This window comes from Harpegnathos saltator, unplaced genomic scaffold, assembly GCF_003227715.2.
Source record: "Harpegnathos saltator strain DR-91 unplaced genomic scaffold, Hsal_v8.6 scaffold538, whole genome shotgun sequence".
In the NCBI taxonomy this organism is placed as follows: Eukaryota; Metazoa; Arthropoda; class Insecta; order Hymenoptera; family Formicidae; genus Harpegnathos; species Harpegnathos saltator.
Window position 1 is genome coordinate 508,696 of NW_020230358.1, and position 21,147 is coordinate 529,842.

General features: G+C 34.2%; 1 protein-coding gene and 1 non-coding gene across 4 annotated transcripts in view; one reads left to right on the forward strand and one right to left on the reverse strand.

The window, feature by feature from the left end:
- Positions 1-1,403: 1,403 nt before the first annotated feature.
- DAT (Sodium-dependent dopamine transporter) overlaps positions 1,404-21,147 on the reverse strand; it is a 95,154-nt gene continuing 75,410 nt past the window's right edge. For all 3 annotated transcript variants that reach the window (XM_025303220.1, XM_011152030.3, XM_025303221.1), the window contains 5 exons: positions 19,972-20,209; positions 16,274-16,402; positions 6,229-6,429; positions 5,860-6,027; positions 1,404-1,791 (listed from right to left, as the gene is read on the reverse strand). In XM_025303220.1, coding sequence (XP_025159005.1) covers positions 1,579-1,791; positions 5,860-6,027; positions 6,229-6,429; positions 16,274-16,402; positions 19,972-20,209 — 949 coding nt within the window. In that variant the 3' untranslated portion in view covers positions 1,404-1,578. The remainder of the gene's footprint in view (positions 1,792-5,859; positions 6,028-6,228; positions 6,430-16,273; positions 16,403-19,971; positions 20,210-21,147) is intronic.
- LOC112589524 (U6 spliceosomal RNA) lies at positions 10,978-11,084 on the forward strand. Its single transcript, XR_003113607.1, has one exon. It is a non-coding gene; the product is annotated as a U6 spliceosomal RNA (small nuclear RNA).

Sequence of the window (21,147 nt, forward strand, 5' to 3'; positions counted from 1 at the left end):
CGTTATATTAAAATAAACACTAATATATTACAACATTATTAATTTGATATAAGACGGAAAGGGATATCGAAGAAACATATATTCATAATATCGATATATTTTATATCTTATTAGTAATTATATAATTTGTATATATAGTCCACACAGCATTTACGTCCTGACTTGCGGAATTTGGACAACATAAGGGCGTTTATCTAATTACTGACGAAAATAATTCATCTATTTTATTAAATAGCATCTACATTAATTAAAACTAATTGTGAATAACTCAATTTTCTTCTTCTATCTATTTTCTAGACAGCTACGTGATCAAGAAAATAAATGATAAATTATGATCATTTAATTATTGTTACGTAAATTTCTTTCTTTAAAATATTCTAGTATTATAATTTCCGTTTTATAACATGTTTCATTTTAGTATCTTGCGTAATTACATCTGTACAAAACTAAAATAAACATTATCATTAAATAACGGAATAAATACCATTATAAATACCATTAAATACCATTAAAAAAGTTATTAAAATTCGAACGCACTACCGCAGAACGACTAAGAACCCTTCGTGGGAAGAGAGCTTACCGTAGAGATAATAGCTTAAATAATAGTTCATTAATTGTCTCAAAGTAAATTCTACACTCAAAGTAAATTCGACTATATGTAAAAATTAAATTCATTTAATTAGCATCGAATCAAATTATTGGCACATCAAATTATCGAATTCATTACGTGAATAATTATATACGTGGTGTGAATGATTACCTAAGTTAAGTTAGGTAATCATTAGGTTTTCAACATAAAAGGTTTTCTTTAAAGCTGTCATCCAAGGTAAGTAGGTCATATAGTTTTCTTTTGAGAACGTTTGACAACTGTTTGATGACTACGTTTGTTAAATGAAGCACAACAGTTGCTTATTCGTGTTTCAACGTTTGTCAGTAAACGGTATATATAGTATATCGGTATACCGATATACTACATCATGTATGCCATATCATTATAATTAAAATTGCTTATGTGATTTTCGACTTTATGCATATATATAGTTGAAAAAGTTGAAAATAATTTTCGATTCAAGGAATGGCATGGTATACATGATGTTAGTTATATGAGAAAGTTTCGTATTTCACATATCGTATTTCACAACGCGCGTAGTTATATTTACAGCATTCGGAATTATGGTGAGAGGTTCCATTAGACTTGTTTGAAGGAAAGCAAAGCCAAAGATGTTACGTTGTTACGATAATATCTCTTTTCTTTTCTAAATTTTCGATGTATACCTATGTAGTAGTTTTTATCACAATAAAAATAAAAAATACAGAAGTCGTCTTCATTCATAAAAGAAAAAGTACAAATGTCAATTAATAAGCTTCGATTGTGTTCAAAGAGGAGATTTTGTTGATCAAGCTGGTGTTGAAAAATTATATTAGGAATGCATCCGAATATAATCTGTACAAAAAATGTATACTTGTCTATTATAATTAGTGAATATTATACATTGTTATAGGATTTTGCTCGGTGATTATACTTTAGCAAAGATACACTTGAAACCGTGCACCGTGCAAAATCACAATTGTACTGTCCTAGACTAATTCAGGGGGAGGATCACATCCCTTTACGCTTTGTCTAGGTTGAATCATTACCTCCGTCTGTTCCTTTGATAACTCATGATCTTTGGTGATTTCAAAATCTTGCTCAGCTATAAAACTTCGTCGAATTGCACCATTTGCTACTGAAGATAAATCATTTCTTTGATGTTGTGTGTCCCGCCATGGAGTCGTCAGAATTTTAAATTTCTGTAACATATAACTTTATTTAGCATGTTTTTATATCTTATTCTCCCTCTTGTGCAAATCATTAATAAGAAACATTCACAATCACTTTCTTTAATTCTAATAAAATTTGCTATATTTAGAGACTATTAGAACTTGACTTGTAGAACAAAATTAAAAGATATATAGGATGTCCCGAGAGGAAAGGTCAATATTTCGTGGGGGTATAGAATGAGGTAATATAAGGCAAAAATGTTATATAAACATGGTGTCATTTATTACTGGTTTCCGAGATACAGCTATGTTAAATTACACGTCGAAATTTAAAGGTCATTCTACAATGAGGTTGTAGTAGTATACAGTAGGCAAATTGACCAATCACGATCGATTGTTCTCTTTACGATCGAAGAATAATCGACTGTGATTGGTCAATTTGCCTACTGCATACTACTACAACCTCATTGTAGAATGACCTTAAAGTTGGCGCGTCATTGGGATTTCGTTCTTCACCGTAACGGAGCGCTGCAGGCTGTGTATCAATTGGAAAGGTTAACGAAACACACTGGTGATCTGTTCTGCTGTTTGTGACACCTCGCAAACTTTTTTTTAAGGAAAACCAAGCTCTTTCTTCAAAAATGGAATCGACAAGCTTGTAGATCGTTGGAAAACAATTGTAGAGAAAAATGGAGACTATATAATTGATTAATAAAACTGTATTCTTTCAAATTTAACCTACTGAAGTTTATCTTTAAATCGGGCATCTTTAAATCGGGCACGAACTTATGTAATCATCTAATACGATCGTTCTCCTCTCGGAAGGCAATGGCAAACCACCGAGAGTATCCTGTCTAGTAAATTTCCCTAATATTGCCGTCCGGATTCGGCGTTAAACTGTAGGTCCCGTATACATGTGGATAACCCACATAGCACATAATATTATAGAAATATTGCAGTGATATTGTAATATTAATGGTAATATTACATATTACAGTGAAACATTACAGAAATATTACTGAAATATTACACTTTCATATATTTCATTAAAATATTACAGAAATATTATTGAAATATTACATACTTACATCATTGAAATATTACTTTTATTTTTGCAATATTATAATTATACGTTTGCAATATATCATATTTTAAATCGGAAAGTGACATCAAATGAAATATCAATTTTTTAGAGACATTAGAGACATCATTAAAACGTTATTATTGCGTTTGAAGTCATCTTGCTTCTTGGAATATTATAAATTGTATCAGAATATAAAATATGTTTGAGGTAATGTATTGTTTTTCAATATTATAAAAACATTTTTTATCAATATCAGTAAGTTGTGTACATTATTCCGCATTATGAATATGGTAAGTAACATTAATAAAAAATGTATTCTTAGCATTATAAAATCATATGTATCCTCTCATATAGCACAGGTATTTCGAAGATGTTTTAGGGACATTCCGAGGACTTCTAAATGTCCGCGTAAGTTCTTAGAACGTCTTTGGAATGTCCTGGAACTTATGCGGACATTTAGAAATTCTTAGAACGTCCCTAGCATTTAGGGAGTTTTTGAAAGCAAGCAAATTGATCGCAGACTGCGTGCAAATTGGCAGCAAATTTGATGCGAAACCCACATCAACCCCATAGCCATCTGTGTCCGCATTCAGCTTGTATTTTGGCGACAAAGTCTGCTGACATGCTTTGACGGCAGATTTGCAGCAAAACTTGAGCAAATCCTGTTGCCAAACTACGCGCAGGATTTGCGCGCAGAGTTTGCTCGGTTTCTGCTATCAGATTACTGCAAGCCTTGCACGGTTTTTGCTGCAAATCTGCCATCAAACATCCTGCAGCAGAATCTGCCGTATATTTGATCGTAGTTTGGTAGCACGATTTGATATAACAGATCCTGTATCAAATTTGTTGCCTATTTGCCATCAAATGATGAAAGCAGGCTTTGTTCGAAATCTGCTCACGCAGGTTTAGCTATCTGGGCCTGTGCTATATGGGCTTAAGGCACATATTACTTGAGCAACAGTTAGCTACTATAACCCATACAGCACAGATCTCCAAAGGACATCCTGAAGATATCCCGAGGACGTCCCTACGTCCTAAGAATGTCTCTAAGGCGTTTCTCAGGATATACTTTGAAGATTTTGTGCTGTTTGAGAAATTCAATATGATTTGGTTTAGGATATTTAACATCTTACGCTGCTTTATATTTTTAATTTTATTTTGTATTCATCTTATTACTTATTACTTATTTTTAGTTCGTAACGATATTATTGATTGGTAATAACGATATTTTCTAGTATTTGTGGCAATACCTAAGACCGTATGTTGCAATGTCCATAACATTATTCTGTACAATATTTAACAATACAAAAAAATAAAAACAACATAAAACAATAAAACATAATAAAAATATTTAAATTATTCATATATGTGTGTGTAATATTATATACTATATAAATATTGCATAAGTACTACAAATACATTACAGTAATATAATTGTGATTTTCACTATCATATTACTATGATGCATTTGCCGCGGACATTTAAATATTTCTGTGATATCTCAATAATATTCCAGCAATATTTCTGTTATATTCCATTGTAATATTGCAATAAAAAATTGATATTGCTGTGATATTTTTGCGATATTACGTACTATGTGAGAATCTAGGTGCACAACATGTGTATGTGTGAAAAATCGCCAACGTCCGAAATCGGATATGACACATCAAAATAAAATATGTATATGCACTCAAATTTGAGTGTACATACCCATATCTGAAAGTAAATTCGAACAATTGAATGTAAACACTCAATATTTGAATGTTTTTTTCCATAAGAGTTAATTTTATATTAGTTAATCTAATATTAGATTTAAAATGTTATCGTTGAAATCTTTATTGTTTTACAAGAAACACACCGTGCGAATCACATCTTGGAATAATTATAGCAAAGCAAAATAGATTTATAGAATCATAGTTAATGTCGAAACATTAGTGCAAAAGCCTATAAAATTCCATATTATGATAAATTTATTTTGCCAATATTGCCAATATTGCATACAATCGTACCTACTCGAAAACTATATGCATGATAAATTTACTTTAATCACGTTTTATTCCATGAAAATTAATTATATGTGTGTATACCTATGTATAATTTTATGATGTTACAAATATATTTTTCATTAATAATATCCAAACGTATTATATATTGTAGTGCACAGTATCTATATATTTATGTTTGAATAGTATTAATAAAAAATATATTCGTCTTACTACAAAACAATATTTTTATTGCTGAAATATTTTATTCATACTTCGTTGTAGAACGTTTCAAGTGACATTAAATGACGTCTTAATGACGTTTCTAATGTCCATAAAACATAATAAAAACGTCATTTGACATCATCTTGCTATTTGGGATGAGATATATTGCAATACAATATTATTGTAATATTTTAATGCTATATATTGTTGTGCCCGCGCGTGAAAGAAATAACTCGGGATATACTAAACGAGAAAAGCTTTATTTAGCCTAGAAAAACGGATCTTAATCAATTCCAAAATAATCGCACGAATTCGCTTTACGTCCGTACGCTGTGACAGGACTAGAGCGACTCTCTTATTATTCCAGTTGTTAGTAAACAAATTCCTTGACAACGATAACAGCTGTCAAACACTCTCTATATGCCTTTTTCACAGAGCGTCTTCTCCCAAGAGCGTGGGAACAATACGTTCCCCAAAGGTGTGGACACAACAATATCAACAGTAATATATCAGTATTATTACTGTAATATTTCAACATTATATATAAATGTAATATATCAGTAATGTTTCTGTAATATTGTATCATAATATGTAATATTGCATTACAATATGTAATATTACTGATGTATTGTAATCTATGATATTTCTGTGCTATATTATGTGCTATATGGAATAGTTTTCTCCCTTGTCTATTCTTGATTCCTTAAATTAACCCTCAAATTAATTCTTAATTGTTAAACTTTTAAATTAAAGAAGCTTTAAATGAAAGAAATATTGATTATCATAAATATTTTAAATGGAACTTACTTGAATAATGGATCCAGGTGTTTTCATGATTTTGTAAATTGCCATACCTGGAATCATGATGATAGAAGAGCATGCTATCAACCAACCCAATATGTTTGCCCAGACCGGATAAACGTAGTCTTCATATGTTAAAGGTTCATAACCCATTAGACCGTAGACGATGATGAACTGTAGTAAATGAAAAAAATAGAAATATAACAAATATACTGTTATATAAAAATGATTACAAATGTCAAATTTATTTTTTATTTTTGAAATAATAATGGTCTTTTGTGAAATACCATATGCAATATATAACATATAAAATATATAAATAACCGGAAATACCAGTTTTTAATAAACTCTTTCTACTCTTTTATTACAACGTACCATAAGAAATAGAGGTGCTATAACTTTCCAGCATACCCGCCAATAGATACCAGGTGAAAAGCCGATCATATCTTTGATATCGGCGCAAAATCGATCCGTTCCATAAATCCAACTAACGGCAATTGTTTCCGCGAGAACGGCGAACAACATAGAGTATCCAGCCGCATATCGATCCAACAAGTGGAAAAAGTAAAACCCGCCCTATATATTAAAAAGCAGCATCATTTATTTTATAATGTAAATTTTATAATGTAAAGTATACGCACATATATATAGTATATGAATTTACTATACAGAGTGTCTCATTTTAATGTCCCATCCCAAATAACTCTTCAGTATTGAAGTTTCAAGGAAAATAATCTGAATAAAGTTGTAGGGATTTAAGTGAGCTACCTTATGATGACCTTGACTTTGACCTTGACCTCTATTTTCAAGGTCATTTGAAGGTCAACTTGCGTTTTTCAAATGGGAGCCCTTATTTTTTATTATACTGTTTTATCTACTAGTTAATTTGAACAACTTTTGTCTAAAACATTTTTTATTTGTCTAATATTTTTGAGGTATTTGAGGAAAACTTGATAACTTTTTCAATATTTAACTTACGATATCTCGCTAACTATTTGTCGGAAGAAAAAGTGGTACTAGACTTTTTTGCTTTATTTAGTCTCAAGAATATATTGTTACAATAGCGCCAATAGCTTGACTTTTGTTAACTTACTGATTTTTGGAAATTTCAAAATCATCAAATTAACAAAAATCAGGGCGTTATTGTAACAATTCTTCAGACTAAATAAAGCAAGAAAGTCTAGTACCATCTTTTCTTTCGACAAATAGTTAGCGAGATATCGTAAGTTAAATATTGGAAAAGTTATCAAGTTTTCCTCAAATATCTCAAAAAATATTAGACAAATAAAAAAATGGTTCAGACAAAAGTTGTTCAAATTAACTAATAAAAAAACAGTGTAATAAAAAATAAGGATTCCTATATAAAAAATGCAAGTTAACCTTCAAATGATCTTGAAAATAGAGGTCAAGCCAAGGTCAAAGCCAAGATCATCATAAGGTAGCTCACTTAAATTCCTACAATTTTTATTCAGATCATTTTCCTTGAATATTGAAACTTCAATACTGAAGAATTGTTTAGGGTGGGACATTAAAATGGGACACCCTGTATAAAACAAATAACACAAAAAATATTATCTAAATATAATCTTAATAAATATTATGATTATTTTAGATCAAATTATATCGTGATTTAAACACGATAAAATTAAGTCAGGAAATTTAAAGAAAGTTAAAGTTTTCTGATGTAAAAGAATTTGGGGCCCATATTTGAAGGAAAGATACTCCATATCAAAATTTCGAAGTTATAATTTCTTAAATAATTAAATATTGTAATTGACTGTACAAATATGATATAAACAATCTCAATTTATTTATAGTTTATATATTATTATGAACCTATATAACGTATATTTTATTTCATTATGGACTAAAATATGAACATACAGGAACGTGACCATCTTGTAAAAGGTTTTTAATAAAAGAAGTTTAAATATAATGTAGTTTTCTGATATTATATATATTATAAATATCTAATTTAACTTGTATTATTCATATTGATATATTATATCACGAATTAAGAAATTCAGATTTTAATCAATCTTAATATAACTGTAAGTTAGATAAATAAATAAATTTAGAAATATTCAGTTGCTGCTAGAAACCGTTTCAAGAGATGAAAAAACCACTTTTCAAAAATATAGAAGCTTATATTTCTTTTAATCTATACTAAATGAAATATTAAAAATGTTTTATACAAAAGTTTTACAAAAAAATATTTCTATTTAATTATGTTTATTCATTTTTTAAGAAAAAAATTATTTTCAAAATTCACACTTTATATCTCTCATATATAACAAATTATTTATTGTGTATTAATTGTGCGTAATTATGTGTAAAAATCCTGATTTTAATGAAACTTGGCATGAATTGTTATGGATCCATACCGCATAAAGTCATTAATTTAAAAAATTTCAATTGCTGCTAAAAACGGTTTGAAAGCATGGAATCGAAGATTCCGTCGAATATATTGAGACTTCCGCCTATTTTTCGAAACTATACGAGATATCGCACGAAAAATATCTTATACAAAAATGTTAAAGTAAGAATATTTCTATTAACGTTATTCATTTTTTTTAAATAAAATATTTTCAAGAATTCATTCTTTGTAATTGCTGAAAGTGTATCTGTTGTGTTATAATGTTATAAGTTTATTATTAAGTTAAGGTAAATAATTGTTACTCGAAAAGAACATGTTGCATATCAAGTAGAATAGGCGACTATATACAGGATGTCCCATTTTAATGTCTCACCCTAAATAATTCTTCAGTATTGAAGTTTCAATATTCAAGGAAAATGATCTGAATAAAAATTGTGGGGATTTAAGTGTGCTACTTTATGATGACTTTGGCTTTGATCTGGACCTCTATTATCAAGGTCATTTGAAGGTTAACTTGCGTTTTTTAAATGGGAATCCTTATTTTTTATTACACTGTTTTTTTCTACTAGTTAATTTGAACAACTTTTGTCTAAACCATTTTTTATTTGTCTAATATTTTTTGAGATATTTGAGGAAAACTTGATAAATTCTTCAATATTTAACTTACGATATCTTGCTAACTATTTGTCGGAAGGAAAAATGGTACAAGACTTTCTTGCTTTACTTAATCTCAAGAATTGTTACAATAGCACTTTGTTAACTTACTGATTTTTGAAAATTTCAAAATCATCAAATGAACAAAAATCAGGGCGCTATTGTAACAATATATTCTTGAAACTAAATAAAGCAAGAAAGTCTAGTACCACTTTTTTTCCGACAATTAATTAGCGAGATATCGTAAATTAAATATTGAAAAAGTTATCAAGTTTTCTTCAAATATTTAAAAAAATATTAGACAAATAAAAAATATTTTAGACAAAAGTTGTTCAAATTAACTAGTAAAAAAAGAACAGTGTAATAAAAAATAAGGGTTCCCATTTAAAAAACGCAAGTTGACCTTCAAATGACCTTGAAAATAGAAGTCAAGGTCAAAATCAATGTCATCATAGGGTAGCTCACTTAAATTCCCACTACTTTTATTGGAATCATTTTCTTTGAAACTTCAATACTGAAGAGTTATTTGGGATGGGACATTAAAATGGAACACCCTGTATAGTGTTACAGATATATACAGGGTATCTCAGAACTTTGGCACACGGGCTCCGTAGGGATATAGAGCTAAGTGAGAGGAACAAAAAAGTCCTTTGCCATAATATGAAAATCGTAATAGTTTTTTAATTATAACAGCGCAAAGTTTGGCGTTTTCCACGTCCAGCGCAGCCTATAGACACTCCGCGGCAAGCTGTGTGCGTAGGGGCTAAACGATAACGTGGCTCGCTGACCGTCGCGCGACGTTAAAACGCCAAGACGCCATCATGACAGTCAGCGCGAGACGCGTTATCGCTCAGCCCTTACGCACACAGCTTGCCGCGGAGCGTCTATAGGCCGCGATGGACGTGGAAAACTCCAAACTTTACGCGGTTATTACTAAAAAAACTATTACGATTATGCTATGCGTTTCGTCCGAGTAAATTACATGTAGTCATGTCACATGACTCTCGAAATGAAAAACATCTTCAAAGATGAGCGCCAAAACAAAACAATTTGGCGCCCCGCGCTCGGTGCCGCGCGCGGCGCTGTCCGCTGCGCGCGCACCCGTCTTCATTGTGTTGCTTGTTCTCCCGAATAATAGCATCGAGTGTTTCCTTTCTTCAAATTATGGGAAAGCACTCTCATTCAAAGTCCCGGAAACGGTCTTGCTTCCGGTCACACTAATCTATTACTTTTTTCCTTCAGGATATTCTGGCGAACGTTCTCCGGACACGGATATAGAGGTAATATAACCTCCAGATCGAAGTGTCCGCGTGACGAATCCCGCGGACAACGACACTGCTCTTCTAGTGTCCATTCTCGTTCATCAGAACGTTCGTTGACAATTTCCTTGGAGAAGAAGCTGGATGCTCTTCTCAATTTACTCATGTACTCGGGGTCAACCCGCACGGATCGGCAGGAGGCCGATCGTGTCGAACATAACCTCTCCATCAGTGCGGACGGTCAGGAAGCCTGTACGGCAGAACCAGATCCTCCGCTTGGGAACACGGAAAGCTCTAATCCTGGAGGTGAGCCTGAGTTAATGTCTTGAGGCTGTCCTTCGAGGCAGGTCCAGTGACATCATTTCTGGACTGCGAACCATTACCTAGAGTTTGATCTTGTCCGCTAGATTCTTTCATAGCAAGGTTGTCCTTCGAGGCAGGCCCAGTGACATCATTTCTGGACTGCAAACTATTACCTAGAGTTTGGTCTTGCCCACTAGATTCTCTCATAGCGAGGCTGTCTTTCGAGGCATGCCCAGAGCCGCCTATCTCATTCTCGTTGAGAATAACGTTTCTCTGGCTCTATGTTCACTCGCAATAATATGTTCAGCGACTGACCAGTAAGAGGAAACGGAAGAGATAGCTCATCCTTCTGTTACTTTTGCGAAATCCTCTCTTCCGGACACAACGTCACACCTCAGCAAGACGAAGTTGCTGCGTGTAAGAGAGTTTTATTGAAGGGCGATCCGGATGATGTGGCCCCAGGTCTGTCAGTCCATGAGCTAATGCGACAAGGTCCTCCACCTTTATAGTGGTTAGGTGAGATGTTTATCAGTACTTGCTTCGGCAACACATATACTAAAATTATAACGATACAGGGAAGATTGGCATAGCCCCTGCGCAAGGATGACACGCAAAATCGTGAAACGTTCCACATTTAAAGTCGTTATTCAAAGTATTATTGAAGCCGTAATTGCAGCGCAAGCAAACGTATTTTGAAACTGCAAGCGATGCTGGCCGCTTAATCTCTTAGGTCCAGCATCATACATCTAAGGTTAGACGTGGTCTGATTATGCCTATGTTAACTTCATCCGCTAGAAACGTTCTTGATGCATCGCCTATTGACAATCAGCTTTTTGGTGAACAATATTTAAGCAAAAATGAAAAACATAGCAGCAGCGGACAAGTTAGTTCGCAGCTTTACTACTTTAGTGCAGACGCCTGCGAAAGCGAATACTGCAAATAAGAGCCGATCTTCCTTTGCTCATAAACCCTTATCATAGGGAAATACGAGAACCTTTGCCAATAAATCAGCGTCTTGTCGCCAGGCAAGGGTTATACCTTAGTCGACGAGACATCGGTCGAGCTCTCAGATCAGGAGCCAGCGCCCTCGCATATAGAGGTAAGCATTGCGGGCAGGCTTGCTCAAATTTTCGAGATCTGGTCTCACTAACGACTCTGACGTTTTAAGCGCAGTTTCAGGCTATAAAATACCTTTTCTTATAACTCCTTTCCCCTGCCCCCTGCATATTGGCGGGAACTTTGGTTGAGTCCATTAGAACAGACGCTGTGTGTAAAGGAAATAAAGTGCTTCATCTAAGTACAAGAGCTCCATCGCCGAAACCACCTTTATAACGGGAAAAAAAAAGATTCATTATGAATCTGAAAATCCTCAACAGATAGATTCTTCCACCTCATTTTAAGATGGAGGATCTCGGGACTGCTACCCATCTACTATCTCAAAATTGTTTTATGGCAACATTAGATTTAGGAGATTCTAAATTTCTAGTGCCAATTCATGCAGATTATTGCAAATATCTTCGTTTCTTTTTCCAGGAACGCCTTTTTGAGTTCTGTGTATTACCTTTCGGCCTCGCCACAGCTCCGTATAATTTTACAAAAATATTACGACCTATCGCAGTTCACCTAAGCGAACGAGGTTTATCGTCGGTTATCCACCTTGATGACTTTCTGCTTTTCGGGGACTCGTAGGAATAATGCTCTGCCAACATACACTGAGAGAAAGGTATATGATATTTGGAACTATAATGATATAGTAACAAAATTATAGTTCGAAATATCATATTTATAGTTCCACGAACTATAAAAATATGGCTGACGCCAAAATGAACTATAAAATATAGTGAGATTATAGTTAATTCAATTATATTTTTCTATCAGTATAGACACCACTCTGGATTTATTCAAGTTTCAGTTTTGTTATTAATTTCCCCTCCTCCCCCAAAAATTGAGTAAACTTCTCCCGGCGCGAGAACAAAGATTTCTGGGATTCTTGTTGAATTCATCTACTCTGAATATAACATTATCTGAGGATAAACGTTTAGCCATTTTGGAACGCCTTGAGAAATATTCCAAGAAACGTTCCTGCAAAATTCGAAATTTGCTAGTTTAATAGGCATTCTATATGGAAATTTTTTCAGATGTCTCCCTCACAGGTTGGGATACACCTATCTGCACGAATAAAACTCACGATTGGTGGTCATACTTGGAACGCAAAGAGCATATAAATCTTCTAGAATTAAAGGCTGGGAGTATGCTCTCAGATCTCTGTGAGTCATCTCTCAGCATTCGCCAAGTCAATCCGGCAATGGTATGACCGGCACGTGACCTATATATCTTTGCTTCTTATATCTGCTCTGTTGACAACATTGTGGCGGACATAAAGTGTCGCTCGGTGTCCATAGGCACCGAAGGGGAGCTTACTTCCTCCCTTTTAGCAAAGATTAAGAAACGTTTCGGACCATTCGACATTGATTTATTCTCCACTCATAACAATGCAAAAGGTAATACCTTTGCCTCGTGGCTCCCGGATTCCTTTGTTTTGCAGTCGACGCTTTTACTTTAGACTGGGGGGAATTCTAATTTTACGCCTTTCCTCCTTTCGTACTTATTACTAGAAGTTTGCGAAGATCGTAGACGGGCGGAGGGCATTCTAGTTGTACTCCGATAGCCAGCTCAACCTTGGTTTCCCCTCTTTCACCAATTATGTACATCAGATCCCACTCACTTCCGGCCACACCCTAATTTATTACTTTCTTCCTTCAGGACTCCACACCCAATCGAGCACAATATTTCCCTGGTAATAGGAAAATTATTAGGAAAGCGTTTAGCCGAAAAGGTTTCCCGGACGACGCCTAGAGACAGCCTTCGCATCGCTTGGGGCCTCGACACTATCGCAATATTCTAAGCTCATTCAATTGTAGTGGAATTTCTGCACTCAGCATAAACTTGACTGGTTTTGCCCGGCAATAACACTGGTTCTCTCCTCCTTATCTTCGCAGCTTCGTAAGGTTAACGCTTATGGAACCCTAAATTGTATCGCTCAGCGCTCTCGCTTATCATGAATGTTAATCTTGGCTCAGACGACAGAGTACGGCGTTTTTCAGAGGCGTATCGGTTTTAAAACCTTCTAAACCCAAGCACGCACTGACATGGGATCCAACGCCTGTCATATTTGGCCTCTCTTTGGCCTTGTCTTTAGAACTTCTTACGCGCAAACTTGCCACCTTGCAAATTTTAGTTTCAGTGCAGCATGTACAGGCTCTGGGGTTAATTAAGCGACGTAATATTCATTCCTCGAAACTACCGTTATTATTAAAGTACCTGATCGTATAAAGACCTCTGGTTCGAACCGGCCTCAAATGGTCATAGTTTTTCCATCACTTTGATGATCAGCTTGCCTTGTCAATTTTTTTATTGCATTTATATATTAGTAAGACAGCGCATAATTCTTCGTCAGAATCCTCTTCGGCCTTATTTCTTAGCTTTAAGAAGCCCGTCCGTACCGCATCCGCTCAAACGTTGGATGCGACTAACACTGTCTGAAAGAGGAGTTGATACCTCAATTTTTACGACTCACTCTACTCGTCACGCCAACTCTTCGGCCACGCTTCAAAAAGGTATTTCTGTTGACGATATTCGAAAAGCGGCAGGCTAGTCGTCCACTTCGTCAATTTTAGCGAATTTTTTACAACCAACCATTATTACCCACAACTAAGGGGGCTGAAGCGATTATCTTGAATCATTAACTGCGAGCTTAGTCCTTTTCTTTTCTAAATGCATTATGCTAGGAGTTACGCTAATAATTTTACCTATGCATATTTCACTTCGTTTTGCTATCTAACAGATGCGTAGCGTCCTTTTTCTTTTGGTCTCTGTAAGGACTTTTCTTCAAAAAGGAAAAAAGAAATATCTCACGGTCACAAATCGTGGCTTTGAACAGCTACATGTAATCTACTCGGACGAAACGCATAGCATAATTGTATGATCAAAACGAACTCCTGAATGAAGTTCGATCATAATTATGCATATGCTTTCGTCCGAGTAGAGTCACCCTCCCTTTCTTTGGAACTTCGTTCGTCGTTCCCTTCCACCTTCGTTTTGTGACAGCTTTGAACCATGAAGACGGGTGCGCGCGCAGCGGACAGCGCCGCGCGCGGCACCGAGCGGGGCGCCAAATTGTTTTGTTTTGGCGCTCATCTTTGAAGATATTTGTTCATTTCGGGAGTCATGTGACATGACTACATGTAATCTACTCGGATGAAAGCATACGCATAATTATGATCGAACTTCACTCAGGAGTTCATTTTGACCATACAATTTTCACATTATGGTAGAGAACTTTTTTGTTCTTCTCACTTAGCTCTATGTCCCTACGAAGCTCGTGTCCCAAAGTTCTGAGACACCCTTTATATATGTACATATTATAAACTTTTACGAATTTCAACGGACTTTATTTTATTGTGAACTTTCGCATAGCTACCAATAAAATGAACAATTTGTAATTATAACGTAATCACGTTTTTCTACTAATTATTTTCAAGAAAAATTCTCCCTTCCCTCGTTCACGGTCCTATCCCAAGTAAAGGGATTCAGTTCCCTGACCTAAATAAAGGACCACCGACGTACGTCCGCGCCAGATAAAGGAGTTATTTCGATCCTTGATCTGCACCGCAGACTTGCGAGTACGTCGGAACTTGTGAAAGCAAGCGTCCAGTTACGTTCCTCCTCCAGTACGTAACAAAGCAATGTTATATATTTAATGACAGTATATCTTCCTTTCCCTGACGGCCTATCTTCTGTACAACAGCCTCTACAAAGTATTATTTTTTTAATTGGTACGCTCTTATTAAATAGGTCAGCGTGCGCGAAGAAGAAGGTTTTTTCTTCCACTAGGAAGGCGCAAATTATTTTCTAAACATCTATATTATCCATACGCATACGGATAAAACCACAGAGCATAATTGTAAAACTAAACGAACTCACCGAGTGAAGTTTGATTTGAATTATGTTTGTGGTTTTGTCTGTATTAATCTTTCCCTCCCGCAGAGGAACCCACCCTATTATAAGGAACTTTTTCCTTTTTTTGGGACGATTTGTTTCACTTTCTCAACAAATGACGTGACGGACCGGCGCGGAAGCGCACGGGGACCGATGGCGCTAGAGAGGCAGCGTCGTTCTCTCGCTTTTGGAACTACTCTGAACTGTTGGTAAATGCGTGTAACGGAAGTGCTACTACATTATTCATACGGACAAAACTATGAACATAATTCAAATCGAATTTCACTCAGAGTGAGTTCGTTTGATTTTACAAATATTTTCCACGACAGGAGCTCTTCTATGCATGTGTGAAGTGACGTAGCAACTCGACGTAATCAATAACCAATAACCGTTATAGGCGCAACATAATGGTTCTTAGGAGAACCTGTGTAAAATACCCGGCCGTTTGTCAATTGCTATTTGCCTGTTCGGAGATATAGACATTATAAAATAAAATAATATATTTATTAGTATTCATGAACATCATTCTGCTCCTTTCACAGAAATTTTCCTTTCTCTCTACAATTCTTTCATATTCCTTTTTTTCAGACGAGAGACCTAAAAATAAATACTCTAAAATAGATAACGATACCCTATAAACGATACCCTAAAATAGATAAAGCATTGAGGCTACTGTAGGTTGCTCAATGCGCATGCGCGAAAATATCTCTCGATCCTCCAATATTGCAATTATTATTATTATTAGCAATATACTCCTAAAACCATTTAGTCCCAATCTCCTCTATACTACTTATGTTAAAAATCTGTAGTAAATATTTGAAATATCTACCTGTGAACACGAAGCAAGTCCAACCAAAAAATATAGAGTGAATAAGCATGCAACAAAAATCTCACGATTGTTGCCAATTATTGGAAACTCGTCACTGAGTGCTGTTATAATTGCCTCTGAACCTCCAAACTATAAAATCATATAAATTTTTCGTTATACACATTTCAAAATATAATCAAGTCACAAAAAAATAATTTAGTTTAAAAATATTGTGCAATATCCTGTATGTACAAGAAACTTTAACAATTGAACGATTGAATTGAATACAGGGTGTTTCAGAACAATTTTTACAGAGCTCGTGGGAGGGGACATAGAGTAAACCAGTGCTGGGAATTAAGTGAGCAGTGCGAGCCGATTTCAAAGGCAACGCCCGCACTTCCCCTACTACCTCTCGAAGCGCGGCGGCCGAGCCGCCGATTGCGCGTGAGACGCTCTGTCTCAGGAACGGTCTCATGTACGATATAAGATGAGATCATACCCTCCGTCAAACCAAAATTAAAATATTTATTTATCCTTAAAAAATAATTCTTACTCTCATTAATGATGAAATATTACGCTTTTATTTCTAATATAATAAATTCTTTTTAATAATAATATAGTGATGACAATAATTAAGAATATAATTATTAAAGTTTTATTAATAGATTTTCACATCACCCATGAGGTATTATTGTTGGTGCGTTTTTTTTTTAAGAAAATCCAATTAATATTTCTATAAAAATTGGCCATTTTGCGCTCTGTACTTATTCTTCCTCTTTCGTTTTTATATTTCTCACGATGTAGCATTTCGCTTTCCTGTTGAGCCATATATTTAATTTTCATTAATTTTTAGTGGAGTAGGCCTACTGGGGAAACCACTTAAAAAAACGCAATAGTACCTCATGGGTGATGTGGAAATTTATTGGCAAAACTTTAATAATTATATTCTTAATTATTATCATAACTATATTATTATTAAAGAGAATTTATTATATTAGAAATAAAAGCGTAATATTTCACCACCAATGAGAGTAAGAATTATTTTTTAGGATAAATAAATATTTTAATTTTAATTTGACGGAGGGTGCGATCCCAACTTATATCGTATATGAGACTCTGCCTGAGGCAGAGCGTTTCACGCGCGTCGGCGGCTCGGCCGCTGCGCTTCGAAAGGTAGTGGGGGAAGCGTGGACGTTGCCTTTGAAATCGGCTCGTGCTGCTCACTTAATTCCCAGCACTGGAGTAAACCTAAAAGTCCCATACTATTTGTGCGATATTTACGATAATTATTAAATTATTAATGACAAAAATTTGAGGAGCGGGCACGCGCTGACATGGATGATTGGAGAAGCATTGCAGCCGCTCGGGCCACAGCATGGTTCAGTCGATCCAGCTGTTGTTGGTGTACGGCGAGGGGAAAGACAATGCGTCGCTATTCTCGTCGCTCTTATGTCTCGCCGCACGCTGCCAACAATTACTAAATCAATGGGCCGCGCTATGGCTCGAACGGTTGCAACGCTTCTCCAATCATCCATTTCAATACGCGCTTGTCAGATTTCTGTAATTAATAACCCGATAACTTACGAATATCGCAAAATGATCGGACTTTTATGTTTGTCTTAATCCGGTTTATGTCTCCACGAGCTCTGTAAAAATTGTTTTGGAACATCTTGTATAAACGGAGAAACAGATAAGATTTAGATTAGATTTAGATTAAAATAAAGAGAAAGGTTTAGGTTAGAAAAATCTACAATTTTGTCAATATTTTTATGTCTAGAAATTCTTCCAACAAATATATAAGATGACTCAAGTAAAGTATGACAACCTAAAAACTCTAAAAATATTTGTCATATTAAAAAGTTGTTAATGAAAAAATGTTATGTATTTGGGAAGTCTTTCCATGTAAAAAAAAATTCGCCCCCACTTTCTTTTAGAGAAGATGGGGGGTAACTTTATAATTTCAAAAAGAGCCTCTTATAAAATGTTACATATTGGACAAAATAAAGTACGCACTTCGAACATTTTCATGTTTGCGTAAATAACTTAGCAGTATTGACAGATAGAAAAGAAATGTATTCGGACAAAAAGAAAGTTTTAGTCTACTTTTAAATTTTAAGTGAAAATAATTCCAAATTACACGCATTAAAAATCTTTCAATAGTTAAATCTATCACATTTATTATTATATTTACTTTGGACAAAATAAAGTACACGCATTAATAATAAAGAGTAAATTAAAGATGAAATGTAAAATTAATATTTCTGCAATAGCAAAAGGCGGCTGTACGAAATATTAATTTAAAATTTTATGTATGACCGCTTGTAAATTTCGAGACTTATTCTTGACTACATTTCAAATGTGCCTATGGTCGATGTTTTCTCATGCTTCTTCCAAGGTTTCGAACAACTTGGTCTTGTTCGTTACATCACTCTTGTCAACTTTCTGGTTTAAAAATGGACCACAAGTTTTCAATTGAGTTTGAATATGGCGCTATCCAATCCTGCAGTTTAATCCTCAAATCACGTCAATAGTTGTACGAGCGGTATATTTTGGATCAGTTTGTTGGAAGATAAAGACATTTTTCAGATCAATCTTTAACAGAGATTCTGCCAAATTTTCGTTGAAGATGTCAATGTATATGTATATATGTATATGTCCATTGTCATAATACCATTGATCTTAATCATTGATCATTCCAACATATGACTATGCAAAACATTTCAACATCATAATACTCCTCCGTGCTTGACCATCTTGTGGACATTTTTATCCAAAATTATTTGCCAAACTTTAATTAAACCCGCAGTCGATGTTTGTAACCGTTGTAAGAAGTCAAACTTACTTTCGTCACTCAAAATTACCTTCTTTAAAAGTCCAAGGCTTATTAATATATTACTTTTTGACGAATTCCAGACGTTTGATCTTATTGATCTTTCGGATCAAAGGGCAACGTAGTGCGAAACTGCTCTTCAGCCTAGCTTTCCGGATTCTCTTATATATGATTCGTTCAGAAATGTTAAATTGAACGTTTTCCCGACTTATAATACGAAGTATGTTATACTTTATTTTGTCCAGTATTATATTTAAATTTTTTACGAGAAAAGACAAGTAAACTTTAAATTTACGAAGTTATTCCCCACCTCCTTTTAAGGGAGGCAGGAACAAATTTTTATTGAAATAATTAGAAAGACCCCTCGAATATATGAAACTTTTTCACGAATAACTTTTTGATATGATATATATTTTTAGATTTTCTGGATTTACACTTTATGTAAGCTACCGTGCATGAATGTAATAAATGTTTTTTAATCTTTTTACTACAGCTAAGCTGGACGCGAAGCGCCATTGCTCTATAGACAACTCAATCGCTGTACGTATGTAATGGAAAAATAATTATTACATTCATGAATCTATTTTGTCGATATATTATTAAAGATATACTATTAGAGAATGATTCTCAACTATTCTCAACTTTATTGTGTACATATTACTTGAACATTAGTAAAATCATAATTAAAAAATATTAAGCGAAAAAATTGTTTATACAACGGGAAACTGTTTTTTAGCTCTCAATGTATCTCAATGTAAACAGAAATAAGTCATAGTGGCGCTTCGCTCTAAACAATTGTTTACCGGAAAATCATTATAACGGCATATAATAGCGAAGATATTAAATGACAAAATGTTCATCTTAAATTAATCATAATGTAAAATCATACCGAGCTGTCCAAACCGAGGGTCAATAACATCATAAAAAAGATAAGTGCCCAAAACATTGAACCAGGCATAGTAGCGATGGCTGCAGGATAAACGATGAAAACCAATCCAGGTCCTTCCGTGGCGACATCTTGAATGGATTTTCCACTGGCATGTGCCATGTAACCAAGCACCGAAAATATGACAAATCCAGCGATAAAAGACGTAGCGCTGTTGATCAAACTCGTCAATAGAGCATCTCTGTGGAAAATGTTAATATTAAATGTATACACATCACACATTGTCATGTTTGTTATACGATGACTGTTCAAAAAGTTCCCGGAAAGTGGTTATTATTCGTAATCTAGAAGTAGAATGTAGAATGCTATATTTATAATTAATTGATGCGAGCGTACTACATGTTAAGGCTTGTTTTATCAGATATTTGGGACAGTGTTGCACGATATATGTAATATTATGTCAATTTGAAATTACTCTTGCATTTGTGAATTTAGTTAAATTTGAAATGTACGCTAATATTAAATTCTTAGTTAAGTTGGGTTAGGAAAAATCTGATATTATTAAGGCTATCACAAATGATTATAGAGGCAATACATTAAAAAAACTATTCTTTATTAATAGATTAATCGTTTTAATGAAAGTTGAAAGAACATTAAACATGACAGTGGAAGAGCATCAATTTTAGTTTCTAAAGAAAATATCTGTGCTATGAAAACTATAATGAAAAATGATAACCGAATAACAGTGCAAATGATAGCTCAGACTTCAGGCATGTTCGTGGAATAAAGATTTAAGAAATAAATGGTTTAATTCAATTTGCTGTCTTTTTATTTACATTTTTCGAGAAGTTTTTGAACACTCTACATAGATAAGATGACCAGACGACCCATTTTTTCCAGGATAACTCTAAATTTCCACCCTTTGCCCTAAGTTTTTCAAAAGTTATTCAGGATGTTAATTTAAACCGACTACGGATTCAGTTAAGCTGGCCCAGTTTATCTTTATCCTTTGGATTAAAGAATTTTTCTTAACGTACCCACATAGTACGTAATATAATATTATAGAAATACCATAGTTAGATTGCAATATACCAATAATATTACATATTATAATATAATATTACGAAAATGTTACTGATATATTATGTTTATATATAACATTAAAATATTATAGTAATA